The 27597-nt window shown below is 40.1% G+C and overlaps 1 protein-coding gene across 1 annotated transcript in view; it reads left to right on the top strand.

The window, feature by feature from the left end:
• The window catches only part of itfg1 (integrin alpha FG-GAP repeat containing 1), a 147800-nt gene that overhangs the window by 68780 nt on the left and 51423 nt on the right, over window positions 1–27597 (top strand). Inside the window, exons 11-12 of the mRNA XM_073464857.1 lie at window positions 22071–22221; window positions 23316–23424. Coding sequence (XP_073320958.1) covers window positions 22071–22221; window positions 23316–23424 — 260 coding nt within the window. The remainder of the gene's footprint in view (window positions 1–22070; window positions 22222–23315; window positions 23425–27597) is intronic.

The raw sequence follows: 27597 nt of genomic DNA, 5'->3' as shown, positions 1-27597 counted from the left end.
TACTGTAGTATTGGATTAGCAGCATTTCTGCTTTGCTGCATTACTGAAAACCATTTGTAAAGTGATTGTTTAGAGAGAAGGAGAACATGAATCACCTGTCTGATCTCCTCTCATCCTCCAGTCTCCACTCGATGATGAATTGCAGCCCACAAGCAATAGAAAGTCATAGAATAGAACAGGGTGGAACTTCATCCTATATTAAAGTTAGAATATCAAACAAAACAGTTTTGTGCATTTTAGGTCACTTAAAACTGAGCTTTTTGAAAACTCCAGGGTAAAGGTATTCGGAAATGTCATTTTCAGTGTTTATGACTGGACAGACAGAAACTGAGATTTTTGGAAACATTGACACAGATACACACATTAACAGTATTTATAGCATCATTGGCAAATGTGAACTTGGAGTACATGTTATGATGTTGGAGTATCTGAGTTTGTAAAGTGAGAGAATGTTTGACGTTATATTTAGAAAGACACAAACATACATTTTTAATACAATGATGGAAAAGAGTATATACTGTATGTGTAGACTAGGCCTGAGATGGTTATCAATTGGTTCTCACTTTAAAAAAAAAAAGGTGGTAATATACAGAATTGCTGTCATTCGGAATTTAATGTTTTATGTTTTCAAATAATAATATCATACATTTCATAATAAAAGCTTAAGCCACAATACTGGGATAATGTGCACTGAGGCAATGAAGTAGATTTATTATTACAACCTTCTGTCAGAGACTTTTTTGCTCCTGTCTGGCGCAGACCTTTATCTTCGTAGTCTGTGATTGGTAACTAAGCAAGTAATTTGCATTCATTATAGTACATTATACCTTCAGCTAGTGCACTCTACCTCTAGCTGGCCTGTAGCAGCCACAAATACGTATCAGTTGTTAATGATGCATACATTTTTTTAACTGTTGCTGTAGAGCATAGTGTCTCACAGTGAAGCCAGATTTCACCTTTCATATCTATTACTCTTTGATCTACTTACCGTTGCAGCTTCAACCATACTTTCTTTTCATGCTACCACCATCAGCATGCAAATTAACAGTAAGAAGCTCTGACAAGCGTCAAAGCTTCAGATGAAGAGTGACATACGGTTGTAATTATTGAGAATTTACCCCCTGCTGCTAGTGTAGATATCCCAGCAGACATCAGTGTGTGTGTGTGTGTGTGTGTGTGTGTGTGTGTGTGTGTGTGTGTGTGTGTGTGTGTGTGTGTGTGTGTGGTATAGATTGTATGTGTTAGCCACCAGGCCTTATAGAATGGGATTATCCCCAGCAGTAATCATGTTTTTTTTTCACTTCAGTGTGTCACATCCATACACTGATTAAAAGGCACATAGGTCAGCTTAAATGTGTGATCTGCCTGAAGCACTTGGAAATAATTACATGTGTGTGCATGTGTCTCGTGCACATCAGCATGTGTTCCTCGAGCCACAACAAAACAACAACAGGCTGATCACCTTCCAGGCAGCCTCCCTTTCAGCCAGATCAGCAATACCCCATATCTGAGGCTTGTGGGAAGTCAAAGCTGTCATCATTCACAGTGACCTTTAACCTCAGCGGATGACCACAGCTCAGATGAGACCTACAGATTACAAGAGGCTACAGACATGTGAGTGCCTACCCAGGCACATACACACATAGTTGATGCTTTAGCACCCTTCCACTCTGAGTCCACTGAGACCACTGTTCATTTCTCAGGAAATCTGCAGCACTGTTTACACTCACAATGAAAAGATGACTCAATGTTAGTGTTAATGAGACTGTGAGAGCTTATTTTTCATACCACATAATGTTTAACAATTAAAACAAATGTTGTCCTCTATTTTAGATTTAAATAGAATTTTTTTCCACTTCCTGTAGTATGTGCATTTATTGCTTTTGCCTCAGGGTATACCAGCATGTTTCAACCCAGCTTCCACCACAAAGTTCCTGTTCTCCTTCAGACATGACGGTCATTTCACAGCAGATGGAACCGATCCATTCTGAAGAATCTTGAAATTTACAAATGTACCTAACTTATGGCCATAAATCAAGCAGCTAGAATAATGAAAACTGCATAAAGTATAACTTTCAGTCAGCTTCCTGTTCGCTGCAACAGATACTTGTCACCTCCAAGTTTCATTGTGGAAAGAATAATTCATTAATTTAATGCTTGTCTTACTTATTCCAGGACTGCCTAGTCATCTCTAAAGGGCTGAATAATTAAAAGTAATTAATAATGTATAACTTACTGAAGAGAACAGTATTTTTTTTTTCTAATTCTGCCAGAAAAAGTCTTTTATTACCCAAGATGGGGACTGTTTTGTCCATGCGGATCATACTGTACATAAAGTGGGGTATTTGTGATATATTTGGAAATGCTTTCATTGTATTTTTCCTTTGTTTCCCAAACATTGATGTGATTACACTGGAATCACTGACCTCTTAATATGTATTTGTCCATATTTTTCTGCCATAGTGGCTGGACCAGACAATATAATGTATCAATGCAAATTGCTATATGTATACAGATTTATTAAGTTCATCGGAGGATCCAAATACCCCTTTATTCATTACTGCATTCATTAATTAGTTCATTTTGACAGTTATAGACTCAGACATAAATTAAGCCTATTGTAATCAATGAAAGTGTAATTGTTTTCTCCAGTCTCTAATAAAAAAAAAGGACATGGAAATAAATTAAGATCCTATTCAAATTCTCCTTAGACCAGCATTTATTATTCTTTTTTCCCATAAGTGATAGAAATGTTTAATATATGAGGCAGGCAGAATCACGTGATGTGTGCTTCTGCTGCATTAAGGAAGCTGCTTCACTTCTGTTGTTGATGAACACTAACAGAAACCAAAGCTTGGGGGTGAGTTCAGGACACTTTGTCTGACATACTGTATATGAAACAGATGGCATATTTATTCCCACTGGCTCAACTACTTTCATAAACAGGATGATAAATATATACTGTCAGTGTCTTTATGGATTAAAGGCTATAGAGTTTGTGTGCTCTTTCCAAATCAGCAGTGATTTACATAAACAAGATTGCCACACTGCCACCATTTAATAGTGACACAACAATTAATTTGCTTTACAGAAAATCCTGTTTTTTGTCAATTTATGCATTTAGGATGTGTGTTTTATAATTATTGCTTTTGCATAAGGAATACTTCTATCAGGGAGTGTGCTCCTCTCCACCCACGTTGTGTGTGTAGGTGGTGAGGTCCACATTTATCTGCATCATCTTTTGTTTGCTTGTGTCAATATTTCAAGGCTATTCATATGTGCACTGCTGTGGACTCTCCCACTGATGCTGTGCTTATGCAGTTGTAAAAGTGCTGAATTCTCCTCTGATATTGAACTGTGGTGTTTTTTTTTGTCTCTACTAAAGTGAAGAGCGTGGCGTGGGCAGCAGTTAGCTGTGCTAACTGTTTCCCTCTGCTCTTTTAGCTGTGACCAGCTGATGTCAGAGGAGAAATACTGATCTGGCTGTAAAATCATCTGAGTGCTTTTAGAGTTAAATGTTACCTATTGCACACACACATTATGAATGTTTTCCTTATTGTGGTTGACTTTACCTCCAACAGAGTTTCTGGTTTGAGCAAAAGTGAGTTTTGTATAATGTAGGAGGCTTCTGTTGTTTGAGAAACTGGCATTTCTGTCTGTTATGGATTTCTCCATGCACAATCTGTGCAAAACCATGACTCTAGCGGGAAGCTTTTGCTATTTAATTGTGACAGAACCTAACTTTTGACTGACAGATGTTTTGATAGTTGTGAATATTTAGCAGGTGCATTTATGCTGTGCTCAAAATGATTCTTCTGTTATGTACTGTATTCATGAGATTCATAAGAACATACGCTACCAAGTTACATAACCAGCCCAAAAATGTATAATACCACAGGCATTGCTTTTTGTTAAAGATTTACTGTTATAAATTCCCATTTTTAAAAACACTTTGGCACGTATGATAATATTTTCTCTGCGAGTTTTACCTCAACTGCACAGGGACACACTGGCAAAACAGTTGAACCAGATATTGACCATCTGCCTGCTCTCTCATTGTAAGGATAGAGACACACAGGAGAGCCATCAGCTTGTGCACATTTCCCTGGTCTCATTCTCTCCCTCATTTTGTACATCAAAGCCATAGTGTTTCGCTGCATGCCACCAGAGATGCTCTCTCCATGGGAACACACAACTGTTGCCAACATTTAGCATAAAGATAATGGCCCCTTCTTTGTTCACCCATTTACTTTGAAAATTAATTAAATCTTCCCTGTTAAGCTTTTAGGGCTCTGAGGGATTGAGCATGAGAGGAACTTGCACATATAGTAAATGTGCTGCATTTTGAGGGAATATGTTTGCGTTGGTCAGTGTGTGTGTAACATGATGTCTGTGGAGGATGCTGCGTGAAGACAGGGAGGGAGAGCTCACTAAAAGCATGAAAACCTTACCTCTTCGGTTCTCAACTGTTGTAAACTGCCTGAAGTGATTTTGTTAGGAGGAATCAGCCATCCTACTGCATCGGTAGCTGCTGCACTGATTCAACCTCAGTAGACATTGTGAAGAATAATAATGGTCTTAAAAACCCCTTAAAAGTCAAAATCCACAGATATTAGTGTAATAGGCCCATGTTGCTTTTATTCTTTCATAATTACTTTCATTCTTTCTTTCTTCCAACTTGTGCGAGTATAGTAAAACGGTAGTGATGAAGCTGTTTGAAGAAACGGAACAAGAAATGAAATGAACTATATGCTGTAGTATGCAGGTGATGTATAATGTGTGGGTGTCTTATGTCGTTTTTCAATTGCATGGCACTCGACTTGACTTGCTTTTTCTACCAGGTACTTTTTCACAGTTTTGTTTCCCACTGCTGGTAGTACCCCGTCAACATAGGCAGGATTCTTTATCCGATCGCCCCCCCTTCACTCTTCCAGGAGTTGGGAAGCAGCACACAGGAACTTTACTTGAGTCTTAAGAAGCTGCTGGCTTTATTCACTGGCAAACTGTAACCTACACGGAACATTTACTAACAAATTCAATACTAACCTTTTTCTCTCAGCTCGCATTCACCATCACTCTCCGCCACTCTCTCTTACTCAACCACAGACTCACACAAAGGAGCTACAGTACGCTACTCTTATTAACAGAGGATATTGAAGGGATGGTGTTCTTGATACATCTCCACTTCATCAATTGACCGCAGCATGGTTTTGTGGGCTTCCATTTTTTTAAATCTGGGTCAAGTGTATAAAAAAATCGGGTTGCTATTAATGGTAGCTTGGCAATATAAAAATGCTGGGTTTGTGCAGGATGTCTCATGTCTGCAGATTGGCCATTCTAGTGGGAATTCTCTGACCAATCAATGGTCTGCAATGTTTTCACATCAACTTTTAGCATCTTCCAGCTCACCTGGAACCTCGACCGAGGTGATACCAAAAAAGTACCAGCATCATCAATCACAGATGGCTAATAGTCATTGACTACTGAACCCTGTACCATCGTAACATCGAGATTTTTAAAGGTGGCCCACCAGAGAGCACAGACAAGTAGTATGATCCCTTAGAGTTGTTGTAAGGCAGGAGTTGTTGGCATTTGTGACATTGGGAGAGAAGATGAAAAGATAGGTTGTTACGTCTGCACATCAGAATTTCTAGGACAGCTGCCATGTTTATTGTTCTGTTTATTTTTTCATTTTGTAGCAAGGAAACAACTGTAGTAGTAGTAGTAGTAGTAGTAGTAGTAGTAGTAGTAGTAGTAGTAGTACTAATCTTAGTTGTTGTTGTTCATCACAAAGAGGCAGAATTGAGGCACTTTAGCTAAATTAGGGAGTTTGTTCTGAGTCTTCCAGGACTGTAGCAGTGATGAGTTACTGCATACAGCTGCCAAAACCAATCATTAAGTAAACAAAGCACACATCAAGCCGCTTGATTTCCATATCAGCACAAAATTTGGTCTTGGCAGTGCCTTTTCCTCAAAAAAAAAAAAAAAAAAAAAGCAGTGTAGTGGCAATAGAAATATGCCCTCATAGAACTTGCTGTTTCCCATCGTTATTAAATTTCGTTTGCAATGTTATGATGAAGATGAAGAACAAAGCTCCTGCAGCTTCTTAGAGCTCTGCTGTGATGGCGGTGACAAAACAGTCAAACAAATAGTGCTACGAAGACGTGATTAGGCTTGCAGACTATTTTTATAGATGCTCTGATTTTCTGTCAGAGCAGTCGGCAACTCTCTTTACTCAGGTAGGCTTCATACTCACAGGACAACACACACACACACACACACTCTTGATTCAACCACCGCCCTCAGGGGAGACAGAGCGTCCTGCTGACTGTGAGTGTTTGATGTTAAAATGGTCCACCCCGGCTTCATAAGAGCCCCCTATCACAGGAGAAATAGTCTAAATGTCACACTCCACCCTCCACTGGGCTGTGTGTGTGTGTGTGTGTGTGTGTGTGTGTGTGTGTGTGTGTGTGTGTGTGTGTGTGTGTGTGTGTGTGTGTGTGTGTGTGTGTGTGTGTGTGTGTGTGTGTGTATAAGAGTCTGCATGTACCATGTGGCCATCCATGTAGCAGTGTGTGATGGGAGGAAGCTATTTCTGGAATATGAAATGAGGTCACTGATGGAAACAGCTGAACTTAAGTGATTTTTGTTGTATCTCACACCACTACATGACAGCACACCACGATGTGCTGTACACTCTGTGGTACTAAATTACTGGTGAATACAGAGAACAGTGACTGGAGCTGTTATTGTCCATCCAGATGCACCTTCAGATGTCACAAGTGTCTTTGGAAGGGAGTATGAATCAACAGCAAGGCAGGAAAAGCCTCCGGGAGATGTTACACGTCCGCACGACACTCACAACATGGCACATACGCATATTTATGTGTAGAACTCTTCAGGCTGTAGGTCAGTGAGTGTCTGACAGCAACAGAATAATGTAGTTAACCTCTGCTTGAGGTTGTCGCCTGGCAAAATATCAGAAAAACATCTCTTCTGTGTCTCTCACTCCATGCAACAAACATGTATTTTAGAGCAGCAGAAAGGTTTGTTTGGAAAAGTTCTGCCTGTCCATCACTCCTCTATGCTCTCCATGTTGCCTCGCTGACCAAAATACACTGTTCTGGAGCTGGGTTAGTAGGACGAGGTCAGTGTTAAACTAAACTATCAGGCAAAATATATCATTGTAATGTTTTTCAACAGTATTGTGATTGCGATATATATTGTTTTTTGGCAATAATGATAAACTGGTGGTGAGTCACATCTGGCAGTGCAAAAGCAAGCTTAATGATAATTCACTGATAACCCCTGATTATACTGTTGACAGCTCTACACTCAAGCTGCTCAAACTAACTTTAACTTCACAGACTGTTAGGAGAAGCTGCTTCACAGCCCCCAATCCTCGAAGTCTGGATTCAGAGCTTTTTAACATGAGCTTTAAAAAGTGTGATTGAGTTAACATTTTTTACTTCCAAACACTATTCACTACCTGCTAGGTGTTTGCCATTTCTATGTTACAACTAGCTAGCGACAGTAGCTAGCTGCCAGTGTTTTCCCAGTGAAGGAGACAAAGACATGCGAGTTAAAGTTTTTTGCCAGGGGCAGATGGTGTTTTTCAGGCAGAAATGTGACGAAGAGTCAGTAGGACAGACAGGATGACAGACAGGATGACAGGGGTTTTTCCACATATAACTGCAGTATTTTTTTCCTCATGTGATTTGCCAAAGACACTACTAGTTACCATATTACTGTTGTTTGGTCATGTAACGTTGCTGTGCGGGTCATTTCTCTTTTATTTGATGAGTGAAGGATCTGTTTAGCTGTCAGACTGTGAACACCATCAGACCGACACACCCCTGATCCGCACCTCCGCTTTTCCATTCACACAGACGCCAGCTCATCTCTGCTGTGGCTCTGATACTACCTCCAGAGGCACATCAGAGCCGCAGCGAAACTTTCCCCCATCTCCGCATCTGCAACTTTCACATAGAGGACGATGCGGAGAATCGGTGCATAATTCCTGCATTCAAAGAGCAGTGTGAATGGGGCTACTGACATGGCCAGAATTGTTCATTAATCACTTTCTAATTTGTCAGGAAATGTTTATTCCTTTTACTTTAACAGTACATGTAATATATTATCATCATATTTTGAATAACCTACTGTATACAGAAAACACATTTCTGAGTAAAGTAAAACTAAATTTCTATTTTAACTTAACAAAGTACATAATTTTAAATAAAAACAAAACAGCTGTGAAATTGTACTGTCACACAGTTCCATTCATACTTCCATTCAAACACAGGGCAGCAGCTACAAACAACAACTTTAGGGTGAACTGCTTGCATGTGAGGCAGCTATAGCTCAGGAGGTAGAGCGGGTCGTCCAATAATTGGAAGGTCGCCTGCTGGAATCCCTCGATCTTCCGGCTGCATGTCGAAGTAACCTTGAGCAAGATACTGAACCCCAAATTGCTCCTGATGAGCAGCTGGCACCTTGTTTGGCAGCCCCTGCCATCAGTGTATGAATGGGGGAATGTGAAAAGTGTTGTAAAGCACTTTGAGCGGTCAGTAGACTGGATAAGCGCTATAGAAATGCAAGTCCATTTACCATGAGGGGTGAATAAAGCAACACTCTTAAATTAGACTTTGTCCATGAAGGTTCACTGGCTGGTGTTCATTATGAAATGACATTTGTGCATCTTGATTGGAAAAGTTTGAATTCTGATTCTGAGGTTTTCATTAAGTAAAGTCTATGTACGGGAAACACTGGCTGCTAAGTATGTTTCTGAAAATTACTGAATGTAATCAGCTTAATTGTTTAACCAAAACAAAAACTCACGACTATGAGTTTAGCTGATTCTGCCTGCAGGCAAGGCACATTTATTTATATAGCACCATTCAGTCAAAAGGCAATTCAAAGTTTTTTTTTCCAGGGGCATAGAAAAACATTAAAAGTAAGAAATTAAGAAAAGGTTAAATTTGCATTTAAAAGCCTAAATAAAAAGTAACAGATTAAAAAGATGTTATGAATCTAATTATGTGAAGGTCAAAGTAAACAGCAATCCCTCAATCTCTGATTTAAATGAGCTGGCGGTTTTAAGAGACCTTATCTGGAAGCTTGTTCCACAGGTGCAGAGCAGCTTCACCTTGCTTGGTTTTGATGCTGGGTACACTAAGTGACCTGATGGGTCTGGATGCTTCATAACGTTCATGTTAATCAGAGATGGATTTAGGCCCAAGACTTTTAAGTGCTTTATAGACAAGTCATAAGATTTTAGAATCTATCCTTCGACACACAGGAAGCCAGGGCGGTGATTTAAGGACTGGTCTTCTGTGCTCCACCTTCTTGGTGTCAGTGAGCAGGGGTGGACTGGCCATCTGGCATACCGGGCATCATCCCGGTGGGCCGTTGACCCAATGTGGGCCGTTCCGGTCCTGTCCGCTATGTTTTTCTCTAAATTCCCTCCCATTGGGCGGCCAATTGACTACAGAGGGCTATCAGTGTGTTACCAGCATCGACACAATTGGTCTATTGTTTGTCACTGTCAATCAATCATGGGCTGACAGGCTCAGAGAGCCCTGACAGTGCTGTCAATCACGACACGAACCAGGGTGGGGCGGGACCTCGATGGGCGGGCCGCGGGCGAGACGGGCTGCAGCTGAGCCAGTAGTAACGTTAGTGAGTGGTAGTAGTGAGCGTCTTCGAAACTGTGTCCGCTTCTTGGAAATGGATAAGAGGAAGAAACGCCCGGGTGGTGCTGAGAAACAGCGATTAAAAAAGTTGAAGTCTCTGGAGGTGGAGGCTTTTTGGTGCCGGGACCAGTGACACCGACCCGCCAGCAGCCACAGGTGCTGCTGCGCCGGGAGACGAGGGAGGAGGACCTGACGATGATGAGCGAGTGGAGGCAGACAGGGTCAGTAACGTTAGCCTGGGGCTGGCTCGGCTAAATGTTTGAGACACGTCCAAAACAAAGTAAAAGACGCTTTTACATTGAATGTGATGCGACCTAACTGCATACTGATGAACGCAGCTGGCGCTAATGCTAACGTAGCTGCCGCTAATGCCAGTCTAATAACAGTCTAACATGTGGCAGCACATCAGCCCGGAGTTAAAGGGCTGTGACTGTTGGTAGTTGGGGTTGATTTTGTTCAAATATGCCGAATTGTGATATTATGGGTTATTATTGTTCAGATAATTTAGCTAAGCTAGCTAACAGATGCTAACGTACGCGGTCTCTTGTTGCCATAGCAACAGTAAACATTCACGTGGCCTGATGAGCTGTAAACAGAGACGCAGAATCAAGCTGAGATACAAAACACAAGTAAACCTGTAGGAAATAATAAGTTTAGTTTGCAATATTTACCATTGAATTTATTGTAATCTTTTAATTCATTCAGTGTTTACTGAGGTGATAACTATTTAATAGGTATAATTTGTGTGTAACTTTAATTTGTGTGTAAATTGGTTACTTTTACTGTAGTTTTCAAATGGCTGTGTATAGTGTTGTCTTGAGCATTTTCAGGCCACACAGATCTGGCTGTTTTGCATTGGGAAACACTAGTAAAGTGTCCTAATGAAAACACGACAAAGCCATTTGACTATCTTGTTTATAAATGATGGTGTCAGGACTTTTTTTTTTATGACACACACACACTTTCATTGATAGGATAGTCCTTGAGTTCATAGCTACGTGCTTTATTTGTTAACTGCTATCAAGGAATATGACTCTTCTTTGTAGTATGTGTGAGAGAAGACGCCGCGAGATTTGTGGACTTCTACGTGGTGTCGCTGATAATGTAGTGGGCTGGTCTGGACAGAAAATGCCAGGGCTGAATTTTTGTCCCAGTCCACCCCTGTCAGTGAGAATTCTGGCAGCAGCATGTAGAACACAATCTTTTAAAAGAAACTATTACCCCCAACTCATGAATCAGAATCGGGGTTTATAGGCCAAGTACACACACAGAATTTGTGTTTTATCGCTCTCACAGGACTAGACATTAATTATCTACAGATGAGCACATTTGCCTGCCATAGCTGTCATTTCAGCTGACTAAATTTCAGCCGACCTCTTATGCACACCTGGTTTTGCGTCCAGGTGGCTTTCAGGTCTGCTTGCTGTTAATTTGGCCACAGTACATTACATCGCTTAAGTTCACTGGCAATCCACATTGCTGCAGAGGAGATGCCGCACAAACTGTCTGAGACCGTGCTATACTGTATGTGCCTAAAGTCGAAGTCTTCCTGGGAAAATCATGGAACTTAACAGTGGCAGACATCATTTTCATTGTCATTCATGATACAACCATGGATCTTCTCTGATTTCTTGTTATTGTTATTTTTTATAGTAAACGTCGTAAACAATTGTAAGACACTTGTACTTTAAATTTAAATAAATGTTTTCACTGTTTTATGAGGTAGGAAAGGAAATTATGTACATAGTAATTTTTAATGAGGATCTTTGTAAGGGACTATAAACATGGTAGTGGGAAATGGTAGCAGTTAACTTTACAGTATTGGAAAATTTACATCTGTACTGAAAAAATGTGATAAACAGAGTTGACGTTTAGGGCAAGACAACACCTCCGTCTTTTCAAACTCACATGTAGAAGAGCAACAATTAATGGACTTGGTTACATAAAGCTCACTGCTCTTCACCTTGTTGATGCCTTAAAGAGTTCCATGACATTAACTTTTACTGTCTCTGTGAGTGTATATGCGTGTGTGTGTGTGTGTGTGTGTGTGTGTGTGTGTGTGTGTGTGTGTGCGTCTTCGTCTATCAGTATGCAACCCGACCAAGCAGCTGCCAAGAGCTTAGCAGGCTGTTGCTAGGCAATGCCATTTAAAATCCATCCCCTCTCTGTATGTTGGAAGCAGCATAGCTGTGTTTGTCTCTTGGTTTTGTTGCTAATACCGGGTTGGAAACCGGAGTAGCGTGAGACATTTGCCTTGTTAGTCTCTTTTCTTTCCAAAGTGCAGCTTTGTTGGCGGGAGGCTGGTTTGCCCTCAGATGACTTTTTCAAACAAAGAAAATTAAGAAGCTTTCTAGGGAGCTGTTCAGTAATAGCATAATGAAAGAGGGTGTTTGCCATTTGACGATTAGTTTTAAAGAATGTCATTATGCCACATTTCAGTGTGGAGCATTGCAATGCTATTACAGCAAAATCTGCGGAGGTGTCTGTATGTGTGCCTCATTTAACAGAAAGCACATCTGTTTCTTTGAAGTTATAATCTTCAGTGTGGGCATATAAATACATCTCCGGTTTGCTATTCTCTGTCATGGGTTGATACAACACAGTAGTAATTCAGCCTATATCCAGGTTATGTAATGTTTTCTATTGACTGCTTTAAGCACCCAGTGTCTGATAATCCTGTGCTAGCTCAACCAGTTTTATTTTTCCATTTTGTTGGGGATTGATATGAGCAATTAGTTAGCATCAGAAATAATTAGAAAAGAACAAAGCAGCACCTGAAATTTACCAAATCCTAAGAAGATGTTTAGCAACAGACTGATTGATAGGTGATCTGTGAGTCGTCAAGTGCAACAAAGAGTCTGCAACTAAGCTAGCAGCTCTGAGGGGCTGTTACTAGGCAGTGCTTTGATATTAATACAAAGTCAGCATGCTAATTTGCTAGCAACGACAATGTGAATTTTTAGCATGTACAATGCTTATTTTCTTAACCGTATTAGTTTGGTGAATAAATAAACAAAATTATTTTTGACATAATGGTGGTGCTAGAAGAACAGTAAAGTAATATCTAGTTTTTCATTGCAAGATGCCATAGGGGTGTGCTAGCGCTGGAGAAAGGTCTGGTACGTGGGATGGTGAGCCCTAGCATTAAAATGGCTAAATCTGTTGCAAATGCTGCCCTGTTTATGTTCGTACTGTTAGGTCAGGGTTGAGCAACTTGCAACATTCAGCGTGTAGGTTGCAAGCACAAAGGTTGTCATGGTTGTTTCCTGTATAGACAGATATTTTGAAACCACTATAGTGCAAATAGGAGAAGAGGAGAAGAATGCAAACTGAAATAGTCAGCTGATGGCAATCTTATACCCACAGTCTACTTTATATGATTACATGATTATAATATCGCCCTCTGGGGACCATAAATGTCTGTACAAAATTATTTAAAAAACCATCTGACAGTTGTTGAGATATTTGAGTCTGGACTAAAGTGATGACCATCCAACCAACTAAATATGCATTCTTTGTTGTATTCCTAAAAAGCAGGTCCATCTAGTGAAAAGATGGATAATCCATCATAATCTAACAAAACTGAAAACATGTCTTCTTTTTTTTTATTATTTGAATGTCATTGAATCTAGTGTTACATGCTGTCTGCTACAGTATCAGAAGCTCAGTCAGTCATTTAGGGTATCATTCCTATAAAAACATTCACAAAGCCAGTGTTTAGGCCACAGGCGCTGCAGTACTGCAGTGACAGATGGGGACTTCAAGCCCAGTGCAACAAATTCACACCTAGGCTTTAGCATTGATTTTTCTCACTCTTACACCCATCAACTCAGACACTCAACTTCTCAGTGTTATTCAGCTTTCTCGTTTCCCAGCCGAGTTTATTGGTAATGTAATAACACTAATCCAACCTTAATATATATTGCAATACAAGTAAATTTGCAAATGGCAGCAATTATTTGTTCCTTGACAGCACTTAAGAAAAGTGATGAAAGGGGAACAGATGCAATACTTACATTTTCTTGCTTGTCACAAAATGATTTTCTTTTCTTATGAAAATCTTGTTTTACACCATTTTGAAACAAGCTCATTTGTAGGTAGTTGCTATATGATCCTGTGAACAAAAAGACAAATAAGGACAGACTCAAGCTGACTTTGCGACACAACAGAGTGAGAGCTGAGAAAAACAGCCAGGGAGGGATGCTGAGGAAAACGAGTGACGGCAGGCTGACCATATAGAAGAGTGACACTACCAAAGGATGTTCTTTGACTTTGATTGTGTGTCACTGCCTGTGTTCGTCACCACAGTGGCTCGCAGAATGAGAAACCACAGCGTCTCTGTGGGCCTTGACACCATGTTGCTGTCTCGCTGTCACTTCATCTATTTGGACCTTCCCACTCCCTCTTTTTACTCACCTTTTGTCCATATCTCTTTCGCTCTCTAGCTCTCTCTCTGTCAGTCTCTCTCCCTCACTGTCAATCCGTCAATGGTTTGGTGACCTGTTACATGTCCAAGTCAATCCAACTGGGGCTTACCGTAGTGAGTGTATGTGTGTGTGCATTGACTGAAATCCTCTATTTTAAAGGTCCTATTTGAACAGTGATTGATTTAGTGAGTTTGATTTTAGAATCGTTTAGTATTTAATTTGTTTACCTAAGAAGACTTGAGAGAGACAGAGTTTAAAAAGAATGGTTACAATTGAAGAAGTAGAGAATAAGGTTTCCTGACCTTTTCTTGGCTAATATTAGCCCGGCATCGCCAGACTAATTTGCAAACACATAAATTATATGTTTGGTTCCACTCAATTCATTTTTGATTTCCAAGTGCCGTTATCAATGGGCACAGACCAAAATGCCCCTGGATGCTATTGGAGAGTCCTTAAACCAGTCAGAGCGGTGAAACGTGACCTACATTCAATCATTGCTCAACACGCGTGATGCAGTGCTGAGCAACACATGCAAGTTGGTTCTTGGTCTTATTTCAAGCAGGAAAATAATGGGGGCTTGGTTGCAAACAGTCTGATATTACAGCTAAACTGTACACTATAATGTGTTCCTGAAAACATTTGAGGCAAGAAATAGTCTATGCAGTAACACAATCTTGATTTATATGTGATCAGGACTGCCTAGTTTGAACGTTTGATTTACGTGAGCCTGCTGTGTTATGCTGGGCAGACCTGCAGCCTGGACGCGCTTGGGTCGATCACAATCAGTCCAGAGCAGCGAGAGATTGAGATAGGCCGATATGGACCAGATCGGTCGGAAATCTGTCTGAATGGGAGGGGGGCCTGATGCAAATGCAAGCACAAAAGGGCTCTGCAGATTCACCTTCGTTTTCAGGCTACCCTGATATGGGGCAGGCGCCATAACCAATTGATCCTGCATTTGCAAGGCTTTCTTTCCTAAATTTGTTGTGTCAGAGCCCACCTTAAAAGCATTCTGCTATTGCTGGCCTTCTTTTCTGGGCAATTAAGGTTTGTGAGTTTCTAGTGCTTTTCTCCATTCTTACGCTAATTTGCTTTAATTGTGTGGGGTGAAGGCAATGAGTTCGAGTCGATCAGGCTAAGATGATCTTGCCTTTGCCATTCTAGGGAAAAAAAATGTGTCCTCCATCGCTATGGTTGCTTCCCCCTTCAGCTTTGGCAAATCCATCTTTGCTAGCTGACGTAAAATACTTCACTACTGGTGAACCAGTGCCGGAAGAGTTGCCACAGACTCCAGATTAAAAAACTTCAGGAGATTGACCTGGTGGGCTTCACAATCAGCATTGTGTGAACTTGTTTGGCAAGGGCTTGAATGTAGCTGACAAGCTGAAGCTTTTTGACAAAAAAATAATTGAAGTGCATAACTAAATCCTGACTAACCTGAAAGACATTTTCATCAAGCAACGGAATTTTTGTGAGGTAAAGAAAGGAGGTTAAAGTAGACAGGTAGGAGAGGGTCAGTAGGTCATTTTGTCAAGAAAAGAAGAGATGAGTCTATGTTGCTTTCATCACCAAACTGTGAAGAGCATTATTAAATGCACCCACACAACACTCTGCAAAAGTAACACATGGCTAGAAGGCATTTTCATAGAGTCCTTGGTGTTGATTGGTGAGCAAAAAGGCGAACATGCGAAACAAAGGCAGATGGATGGGGGGATGCATGTGGAGGAAGTTAGTATAAGAGTGGCAAAGAGGAAATGAGAAAGAAAAGGAAAGGAGAGGCATCAAGAAGGAGGTGCTCAGGTTCCTGTAGCCTCTCAGCATGAGGGAGATGAGTAGAGAGATGGAGGGATGACTGGATGGATAGATGGGGGAATGTTAAGGTGGGCAGGTAATAATGCCCTCTCGAAGGGTCATTGTCATCTTGATCATCTGGTCAGCCTCCTGCCGGCCCACTGCCCCTCTAGAGGCCAATTAGAGAGGAGGTGGGTTGAGCTAGGAACAGTGGAAGACTCACTGCAGGCACACACACACACACACACACACACACACACACACACACACACACCAGGGTTCACACAATGATCAAAGCCCCCAGGCATACACACGCACACTTATACACACATACATGCGAACACTAGTGCCGACACAGGTGGAAACTGCACATTTCTCTCACTTTTAAAGTCGCATCTTAGTCAAATGTTTTGTTTTTCAACAGAATATTAATTCAGTTGAGGATTTTTTCAGTGTCACAATATTCACTGCCTTTACTCATTTTTGACAGCAGGAGATTTTGATGCCAAACAAAATGAAACTTTCTGATTTACCTTGAACTCAACATTTAGCTGGCTAATCACCAGTGGAAACAGTCCAATATAAATGTTTATCAGATGTTTTGATTTGAAGACTGCTCATTAAAAAATGTCGCACCCATATCCATCTTAATTTTTAGCTATTTATATCTGGATTTTGTTTTACCACATTATATTTTTTTTATTTAGCAAGTTAATGTTTTTTTTAATTCTGAATCCTTTGATAATGGGTGTCTGCTGATACCAAGTTGGACCCAACATGCTTAGCATACATAGTATGCAATAAAATTAATAAGGACTGTTTTTGGTTTTGTTCGATGCTCTCTGACTGACTATAGACGCCAGCTTGCAAACAGTACACAAAGTAGACAACAGCCAAGTTTTCTTCTGCTGGGTTCTGTCATCACAGAATTACCAGGAATTAGCAACAGCTGATATGATGAGCTGGTTAGCTCTGGGTAAAAATGAGAAGCTGCTACTTGAATGTTTTTTACATTGTTTTTTGGTAATAAGAAAGAAAGAGCAGAGTTAAAGTATTTGACAACCGATTAGTTAGTGTCAGAAGAAGCACCAATGCCCCCATACCGATCTATAGGATTGGCTCTGGGCATCTCTTTTAATGATGCTTTGATATAGTTGCTGATATAGAAGTAATTGTGGTTTGCAGTTAAACCTGCTGCCGTCAACACGAAACTAACAGAGGTGAGGAGGATGTCTTTGTTTTCTCTATACAGTAGGTGCGTGTGGCATGTGTGTATGTGCTTGTGCGTGTGCTTGTGTGTATGATCCACATCATGACCTTGAGTTCATCTCCACCTTCAGCACCCCTGCAGTGCTGGAGAGAGTTTCTTTTGAAATACAGAAATCTCAGAAAGGACACACACATCGATGAATAACAATCAAATGCCTCCTGAAGTTCAGCCAGATACTTTATGATGGCTACAATTCCCTCTTCACATACACACACACACACACACACACAGACTCATGTTGTCTCTAAAAAATTGCAACAATTTCCTGCAGCTGGAAGCCTGATTATCTGCTGGTGAGCCAATCAGTACTCACCATTTGCAGTGTCCTGACCAGTAGGTGCTGCAGTGGCAGGTCCAGTCATATCCTGTGGATGCTGTGCTGTTAAAGCTTAATGAGAAGGGAGGAAGGGTCTAGTGCAGACACAGTATTGATGGATTACACAGAACGACCTTTTACCAAACCTCCAGCAAGTATATGTATAATCACAGCCAAAGTCAGTTAATCCAGCACAAGCCCCCAGCGCCACCCCACACCGCCTTCTAACATAAAGAGGCAGGCCGCCTGAAACAGCAGCACGTCTGCAGAAAAAAATTGTCATCTGAGTTAACACTATTTTAATCCATGTGCCCGAAGCATTGTGTGTCCACTTTAGGAATTAATTAAATCCTTCACTCTGCTGTACTTTGCAGTGTTTTAAATACAGATGCCTGTCATTTTGGCAGCTGAATTCAGACACCCCCTACTAAATGAGTATTTGTAACTCTGGCCTACCTGTATAATAATAACAACCAGAAAGTTGTGGAGTGCACTAAGTGGTTATATTGCAGTGTCAGCTGCTGACTTCAGCAAAGTGTCAGACAAAATGTACAGGAGCAGTTGAAATGTTGCCACAAACTAAAAAAGTAAATTTGTTTCCCTGAGTGTGTTGCTGGTAATAAATCAGTTTTCCAGTAAATAGAAAAATCATTTGAGGCTTGATAGGTGTTTTTATAATAACAAAAGTTAATTTCAGTTGTAAAAGTCCAAACTTTTCAGATGCAGCCAGTGGCTTAGTTTTGGCTAATGCTATGTCACAATGCTAAGCTATCATCAACCTCGAACAACAACTTATCCAACTGGTTGATTAGCTATCTCAAAATTGCCGATGAAGTTGTCACTGCCTCGCTCAAAGTGTTGCCATCCATGGAGGGTTAGCTTCTTGGGCTGGCTACAGGCATGCTTAAATTAGCTGCAGCTGCTATGGAGGACTTGGCTTTTAGGCTATCAAAAGCGGTATACTTTTCTGCTTTAAGATATGCTTTGTGTTTAACCAGGTGTTTTGAGCTTCAAGATTGATTTAATCATTATGCAACACAAGATGCGTATATCAAAGACTGTATATGTTTTGAAAAGTTTAACCACACTTGTGACCACTTTTGGTCACAATTGCCAGTCACTTGAACAAGCTGCAGGGGTGAAGCAGTCACACTCTCTTTTTCTTTCTCTCTATACAAAGTTACTCTCTCACCCAGATGTACTCTCAGGTACTTAAATTGTGGCTCCGAGTGATTTAACATGGATCGGTACTCAATAGAACTAACATAATAGAGCCAGTACCATTAAAAATTCAGGTTTTGTTACTTAAACTTGCAGGTAAAAAGATGTTTTTCACGGTTATGAATTTGAATTCCCACTGCTTAATTCTTTTTTGTTTTATTTACTACAATGAAGCAGGTCTAAAAATGTGTGTAATATTTTAGAGGCTTGGTTGAACCTTTCCTTCTGCCCCATCATAATTTAAATAAAAATGTTTTCATTGAAAACTTAGTGTTCATGCAGGTTGATGCACTGAGGTACAAGGTCTTACATCAAACCATTCAGCACTGCCAAAATTCAGTGAACTATTCATGCTGCAGATTGGATATTTTTTTGAGAAACAGCTATCAAAGCAAACATTAGGTACTTTATGAAAAAACTACAATGAATACAATCAAGACATTACAACAAAGGTAATTAAATAGCTTTTTTACTGCTTGTTCACTTAACAGCCATTTTTCCGGGTGCTGGAGAGGCAAACAGAGTACAATTCAAGTACCAATTTGACCACTTGGATTGCTTGGTTGAAGTCAGCTATTGTGTAACATTGGCAATTATTACCCTGCTATCCACCATATTTAGTATGCTGAGCACACACACTTTATAAAGGGCATCGTGTGTGTGTGTGTTTATGTGTGATAGACTTGTCATTATTGGCATCTCTATCCCAATTTTCTGTGTTCAAACTGAATTTTTCTGTTTTCATCTCTGTCTTGTTTTTTGTAAGACATGACAATGAGATCAGCTTGTGCTGTCACATTGTAGAGATGCGTAAAGACAAGAAAACTCATTTGTCTGTCTCTCTGTCTTTAGCTGTGTATCGCATCAATTTGATTCCCAAAGTTTCCCAATGCAGTGGGGGTGAAATTCGCAAAGTCAACACAGTTTGATGGATGACTGCATCTTATTAATGACATGAAATCAGTCAATATTTTACCAAGGATCACTTTTCATACATTGCAGTTTTTTTGTTTTTTTATTGTATGGCTAATGCCCATCCTTTTCTGACATTGTGACAGGTGAATATTTTGCTGCAAAAAATCACATTTTGTGTTTTTCCGGCACTGCCTCACACAGTTTTTAAAGCATCCTAGATGACAGACGTCCCATTGACTCTTATTTTGTGGTTTGCTTTCACCTCCACTCCCTAGACACTTGCACTGGGAAACAGTCGGGGTAAAAAAACAGTCATCTTCAGAGAAAGGGAGTGCTTTCACATTTAGTCTATTTTTAGTCCAGAGCTTTTTTTTTTTAACATTCACCACTCCCACGGAGATCTAAGAACAGGTACAGAGAGCCATCTCCAATGACAGAAAGACACAAAGATAGAAAGGGGGGATTCAATCTCCCCAGAGACTCAAAGGGAGATGGTGACAAAGATCAAGCACAGAAAGTACAGGTAGAGAGGTGAAGAAAAATGAGATTGAGTCCCAGAGTAGATGGGTTTTGTTTGTTTTTTTAGCTCCAGTAAATTACTCGCCACTTCTCCATGTCTGCAGAAAGAGGCCAAATACAGGGTGTGGTCACAGCAATGAAAGGTTTGCTTAATATGCAATATAGCAAAATAGATTTACATCAAAATTATGTAACTTAATTGTTGACAGGAAGTACAGTAGTATATATTAATTGTGTGTTGTTACAAATGTGTGCAGCAAAGTCATTTTTTCCTGATTAGGGGTAGTCACATGTACAGCAGAGCAAGAGAACAGTGCCTGTGGATGTCGTACTATCACATGTGCTTGGGGATCCAGCCTGAGGCAGCTCTGGTAGATTCTCTTATTTTTAAAGGAAAAAAATTCTACCCAAAGACTATAAAAATAATAGATTGTTGAGAAGGACGTTTTCAGTAATGCCTTTTCCGCTAAACACCAATTAACCAAAGTAATTTACATAATTGACAGTAAGCAACAAACCAGCAGCTTATGGATGGTCTTCTAAATGACTATGTCCTCATAGATCAGAGATTATTGATATATAGGTAGGTTGAGCTTCTTTTAATCATGGTTTGACAGTTGTCGATTTAAGAGAGTAAAGTCACCTCACATATATTCTATCATGGGAAGGCAACACCTTCGTTGACGCTACATTACATGAGGACATTAAAGGTAAAGTACGTAGGAGTAATGGTGTTAGCAAGCTGATTTTTGGAGCAATTGCTCATTTTCTGGTTCAAAGTTGTTTGCGGTGAAATGTAACAATTGTCCAAGGTTGCGTCATACTTAGCTGCCTGGTTAATTCCACAAGGTCATCATTTAAAGTTCAGTCAGATACAGGTACTGAAAAGGCTATTGGACTATTTTAAGAAATGCAGCACTATTATGTTTGGCTCTTTGTTTCAAGTATATGCTCCATGTGATTATACGCAAAGTCTGTATAAGCAAGTCTTGCCACTCAGTAGCCACCTTGGCAATGCCCCCAGGCAGTTACTTGGGGCTAACAAGTGTAAATGAATGTGAAGAGAGGCATAACTTCATGGTTACCAGGGCGTAAAAACTGCATGTACATAATCACCAGTCAGATCTGATAAAAAAGCTTGTTGACTTTGCCCCAAAATAAGGTTATAAACACAGATTTTCACAGAGGCTGAACCTCTACTACACATGGGCACAGTTTCAGCACACCAGTGTGGCACCATTAGCTCAATCATCAGAGCACTTGAACAAATGCAAGTTAAAGTCTAATCCTTAAATAGGCTCACCTTTCTTAATAATCTAGTGTATTAGCATGATATCCTCCTCTTCTATGCTTGTCAGAAGTCCGTCTGCAGCCGCATCAAATCGGTTGAAACTGTTGTGAATCTCAACTGTGCCCTTGCATTAGTGCAACAACACGATCGGCTGATATGTTTCCCGGTTCAGCTGTGATAATTCAGGCGATTGGCTTTTGTGGGGAAGTATATGTGTCATATAACAGTTGTCTCTGGTGTTACAGACTTGTTTATTCAAAATGTTTTAAGTGGTTTGTATCTTCTCTCATAATGTTTCAGTTACAAGGATCAGTCACACATTGTGATACAAAACCAAAACATCAGGTGTAACTGAAAGATGAACAGCTTGGACTCTTTATTCCACGCCATAGCAAGAGGTAGTTGAAAGTGGTGGTGAAAGTTTGCAGGGACCAGAGTCAGCATCAGAAGTGGCATATGAGTCAGCAGAGAGTGAATTTGGAGAAAATCCCAGTCATCTGGTATGATTCAGCTGGTATCAGTCTGACAGTTTATCAGGATGTGTCATTGTAACCATCTGAGACTCAAATGATAACAAGCATTTCCCCTCCTTGTCTCTCTCTCTCTCTCTCTCTGTGCCTCTCAGTGGTCAGCAGGCCTTTCTCCTGGAGAACGTGCCCTGTAACAGCGCCAGTTGCCATAATGTGGGAAGAATGTTCCACATCCACTGGGATCAATCAGATTTGGGAGCCATCCAGAATGCCGTCATGGCGACGTTCTTTGACATCTATGAGGACGTGAGTAGTCCGTACATACCGCATACATTACCATCCTTCCTCTCATTCTGTCTCTTCTATTTCTCCATCTTAAATCTGTCTCTCTTCTAAACATCCAACAGCTTTGTCTTTCTCCTTAGTGTCTCCTCCTATCTCTCCAAGTAATTTGCTGCCATCTACAATCTTACAAGTATCAGATAGTTAGATACGCCACTGCAATGACATCATTTTGTGAGATTTTCTACAGATTTAGGAAACACGAGGCCAAATGGAGACGAAAGATGAATAAATCTCACGGAGCATGCAAGAATATTTGATTTCTCTGATGCAGAAAAGTGGATTATGTGAAAAGCTTTTTTGACACTGACGTCAACAAAATGATTTAAGTTTATGGTTTTCCTTTCATGCTCAGATCTAATATCCCAGAACTGGACTGAGGACAGGGCGATGTCATGTTCAGTTTAATGCTTGTTTATAATCAGTAATGCTGTTTGAAGCACATACAGTAGCTTGTGTGCAAGTCTGCTTTACTCCGTCTTTGCCAGCTTTGTATTTACACGACAAAGTGTTATTTATTTTCTTTGTGTGCTCTGCTGCTGTGGTTTTACAGCCCCTGCTGTTATTATTACACACAGTCTTTTTCATTTGTTTCTTCCTGGATTTCTATCCGTGGTGAGAGTGATGATGAAAAAAAACACAGTATCTTACACACTTCTCCTCATTGTCAGAATCCTACTTTTTGTGCTTTACAGGCTCCCATCACATTTTCCTGCACACACACACCCATAATAAGTGGCTGCATATATTTCAGTAGCTGCAAAGCAATCGCCTGTATGTGCTTGTCTTATCAGAATTAATTATTACTGCTAATGTGGCCTGTCTGTTAAATTCAACTCTCTCTCTCTCTCTTTGTCCCTCGCTCTCTCGTTCACTTGAGAGAAAATTTATAAAAGGGAAAAAGACGTATCGAGGGGAAGAGAAGGAAGGAAGAATGGAGATGATAAGATAATGCTGGATCAGTCACCCAGTATGTTAGAGGGATAAAAATGTACATCAGAAGACACACACACCATGCTCTCATTGTCCCTTATCTATATGCCTGTCTTCATTTGCAGGGTATATTAGACATGCTGGTTCTAAGCCAGGCCGAGGGCAAAAAGGACTTGATCATCCACGCTTTGAAGAACAATTTTGAAGCTGATGCCTACTTCGTTAAAGTGATGGGTAAGTGACTGATTTGCCAAAAATGCTCTGTCCATCTCTCCTCCCCCTTCACATGCCCGTACCAGTTTATTGCAGCAGATGAATGAGGAAAGAGAAAGTCTTCATTGTGCTGTTTCTGTCTTCTTTATTCTTCCTAAAAAATACAGCTGATATTTTGTGATTTAGTGCATTTTACTATAACAGCACCTCCTAGACTAATTTGAATCATTTAATATGAGCAGCTCTTCCCCCAGACAGAGAAACCAGATACTTATGACTATTATCTGTCTTCTTATATGGATTTTTAGCATTAAGCTCCTCAGTTGGTGGTGAAAGGGGATATTGTCTGAGATTTTGTTCCATTTTATCCTGAATTGAAATACACAAGACTGCTGTAGTAGATGCATTTTCTTCCCAAAGGTCATTTTTCAACTCAGTCCTCTTTCCCTTGTTCTCCACTATGAGACCGTATATCACTTTCAACAAAGATTTACCGTAAAGACAGCACTGTAAGGAACACAACTCACAGTCAACCTGGTGCCATTGACAATACTTCGGCTATGACACAAGAGTGGAAGCAGAATAATGGGCTAAAAGTGTTCAGGTTTACTTGTTAGACTTAAGTCCTAGGTCTTTTGTTCTCATGGATTATGTGCGGTTCCTGGTGTTTCAATGTATTATTGTAAAATGATACAATTCTAATTCTGGTTCAAACCAACCTCTGCCTTAAAATGTGTGACTTGCATTGTTTACTGGTACTGACTCCACACCAGATTCTCTCAGCATAAGAGATTACGTTAAAACAGCAGCGTAAGTGCAGTAAAGTTAATTTCATGATTTAGGGGTTTACTACTGAACACAAGAGGTGCACACCATGTAGCCATGAAGTCCTGGATCTAAAGCCAGCCTGGCACCTTTATTGTATGTCAGCCCCCTACTGCTCTCCCCATGTAACCTGTCACTTTCCCCATCTGACTGCCTGATAAAGGTGTCAGAAATATCAGAAAAATAATCTTTATTCTGTTGATCCTACAAAGACAACTAGATGTTCACTAATTCTGAAGAAACACCACACACGGTGTCTGCAATATTCTGTGTTTCAATCACACTTTAAACCTGATGTTCACAAATGATGTCTGACTACAGTAGAAGCTGTTGTAGCTCTATCTGCGTGCGGTGCTCAGAAATCGTGTTTATATTTTTGGCTCACTGCTTTTTTTTTTCTCTAAGTTAATAGATTTTATTTCTTTTATTTTTTTCATTGTAACAGCATTTGAGTAAAAATCAAGACGTATTCTTTTGAAGTCAAAATGTTGGTACAGCGTTAGTACCTAGTGACATTTGAGGAAAGCAAAAATAGTTTCACTCTAGGGTGGGCCTCTGCACGGTTTAATCTGTCACTCTGCTCTGCTCATTAGTAGGAAAGGGAGCGTTGCTCATCCCTTTCTGTTTCAGCACAGTTGGCGAACAGTTGTTGTTTTGTCTCTCTTGGAAGGGAGGGGCTACAACTGCTCCTCTGCTTTCAGGATCACACACATACACAAGACACACACACATAAATCACCACCATGCCTTCATACGCTCACACCAGCACAGAGCACACACTTACAGTATGTATCACAATCAATATCCTTTGCCAAGTGTTACATACTCAGAACTGACCCGTGTAACACATACTGCCTGAGATACATAGCATAGTATTGATTCTCTGAATCCTCTGCTATAATGCAGACATGGCACTGTGAAGACATTCCAAGTCTCCACTCAACAACTAATTTACAGCAGAAGCCAACACACAGTGACTCAGGGTCAAAGTGATGAGGGGATTGAACAAATCGATTCATAATCCAAAACAAAATGACAATCATCTGATAGTATGGTGAAGTCATGTTTGGTATTTAGCTACATTTAAGTTGTGTCAGATTGGCAAAAAAGATTGGTACAGTTGTACATTTCCACGTGGAGATGTTAAGTCCAGGACTGTATTTGTGTGCATCTTTAGTTGTAGATGTAGTGCCTACCATAATGACAAAGTGCAAGATGATGCACCAGAAGGATTCACCACAGGGTAGACAGCACGATACCTTTGAGGTGGTTTGAGGTACTGTATCTGTTTTTCTGATGTCTGGCAGCGAGCAGTTGAATACTCTCTCAGCCATGTGAGTGGCACACTGGAGCTGTGCATTTAAATGTCAGGGTGCAGAGCATGTTAAATTTTGACGGATGATGCAACAATGCTTTTAATGGTGGGACTAGAGAGTTAGATAAGGATTGGTTGCAATCATTCTCCATTTGGTCTGTTGTTACAGCAATGTTTTCAGCCCACTTGAAGACAGGTCCATGAGAAACACCTGTGGTTTCATGACGAGATTAAACTTCTATGTCGGAGATGAAGTCGAACCCATGAACTCGACGTCACAGGGTCCAGTGTACAGAAAGAAGAGCTGAATGAAATCCATGGTGTCCTGCCTTGTTTCTGAATATGTGTGGGATATTTGTTTTGGATGCTAGGTTGGTAGGCGCAGGATTCTGTAGGTGTCAGTGGTTTCCAGGTTCACAGTGGAGGTGACATACTGTCATAGGTTTATACCAGGGCTGAAAGATCTATCATTTCTAAATTGAGAAAGTGTAGTTTTCATTTGCAAAAGCCCTCAGTTGCATGATGTCACTGTGCTATTTAAGTTTAGGCAAAGATATCCTAGAACCGCTTTGTTTCATTGATGTTTGAAAAGGTAGAGCATGTATTGTGTTAGTGGTGAGTCTTTTTGTGGATGAACGATCGAGCTCATCACCTCAGCTCACCTCCAACCTTAACGAGCCAGTCAGCCAATATGCAGAGCTGTCAGCAGTGTAAAGCTTGTCAGCCAGATATCAGAACTTTAAGTTGAGTGATGGGATGTGAGTAGCAAGCAGTTTGGCATTATTACCATAAAAGGTAAATAATGTAGCTGTTAACAATAAATATTGAGCATCTACTGTCAGAACAAGAGATTTTTGTGATTATGCTCAGTAGAAACTCTTCTTGTTCAATGCTGTGTAGACCACAAATACAAGAGTTTAACGATCCTGCACACAATCACAGGTTATGTTAGTTATTGACTAATTTATAGATGGTTATATTGAGAAAAAAATAATAATAATAATGATAATAATAAAAAAAGAAACAAGAAAAACAAACGTTCAAAACAATGAAAAAAGATAACTCATCTTGCTGTAGCAGGGGGATCATAGGCGTTGTTGTCTTATTAAACAACCACCATTTCAGATTAAAATCTGTCTTATGTGATTTAGGCAGAAATGTTTGAAGACGAGATGATGAATTAAAGCTTCATTCACGTCCTATTTAGTCAGTGTGCCCTCTTCACTCCTCACTTTTTGATGTATCATCTGGTATTTCACCGGAAGTTAAAGTGACTGGCAACCGAAATGCTAGAGCAAATCCAAGATTTCTCTGGATTTTCACCTATTTGAAAACATTTGGGATAATCTAATTACACAATTCAGTGGAATTTATAATAAAGGTCTAGTCATGTTTGGACATTTTAATGCAATGGTGTTGGATATTTTATCTTTAAATCATTGTTGCAATCTTGCTATATACAGTATGTAGTCCAGATCCTCTCCAGGCATAGTAAGCTCAACTAGGCCTATACAATATATCATTTCAGCAATGATATATATAACATCAGCAACAATGTGATGTTCACTTGCGCAAATGGAAACTAAGTCAAACATGTCCTGCTGCAACTTTTTTGCTGCTTCATTCAAAAGGAAAGCTTGCACAAATGTAATTCTCTGTAACTAATCTACATGGGAAGTCTGTCTAATTTAGTCTAATTTAAGGGTTCTTTGGTACATGGAAGCTTGTTGCTTGAGAGTGACATGCAGATTCTGCATACACACCGAACCACCAATTACAGTCATTCTTGATCAATTTTATGAAACAAAGAATGGCATGCTTTGGTTGTTTGATGAAATGCATTATCCTACAAAATCGTTCTTTAATGATTAATTCTGTCAAAATAGATCAATTCGAGTTGTCTGGTGAAAGTTTTTCATATCGCAATAAAAACAAAATATCGCATCCGTTTTCTCCAATATTGTGCAGCCCTGAGCTTAACAGCAACAAGCAATGGCACAGATTGGGAATTAGTCATGAATGTGTTTGGAAGTAAATGCTGTAAAATGACAAGA

Source organism: Pagrus major, chromosome 4 (assembly GCF_040436345.1).
Source record: "Pagrus major chromosome 4, Pma_NU_1.0".
Classification (NCBI taxonomy): Eukaryota; Metazoa; Chordata; class Actinopteri; order Spariformes; family Sparidae; genus Pagrus; species Pagrus major.
The sequence above is the reverse complement of the archived record's forward strand: the minus strand, read 5'-3'. Positions and strand labels throughout refer to the sequence as shown.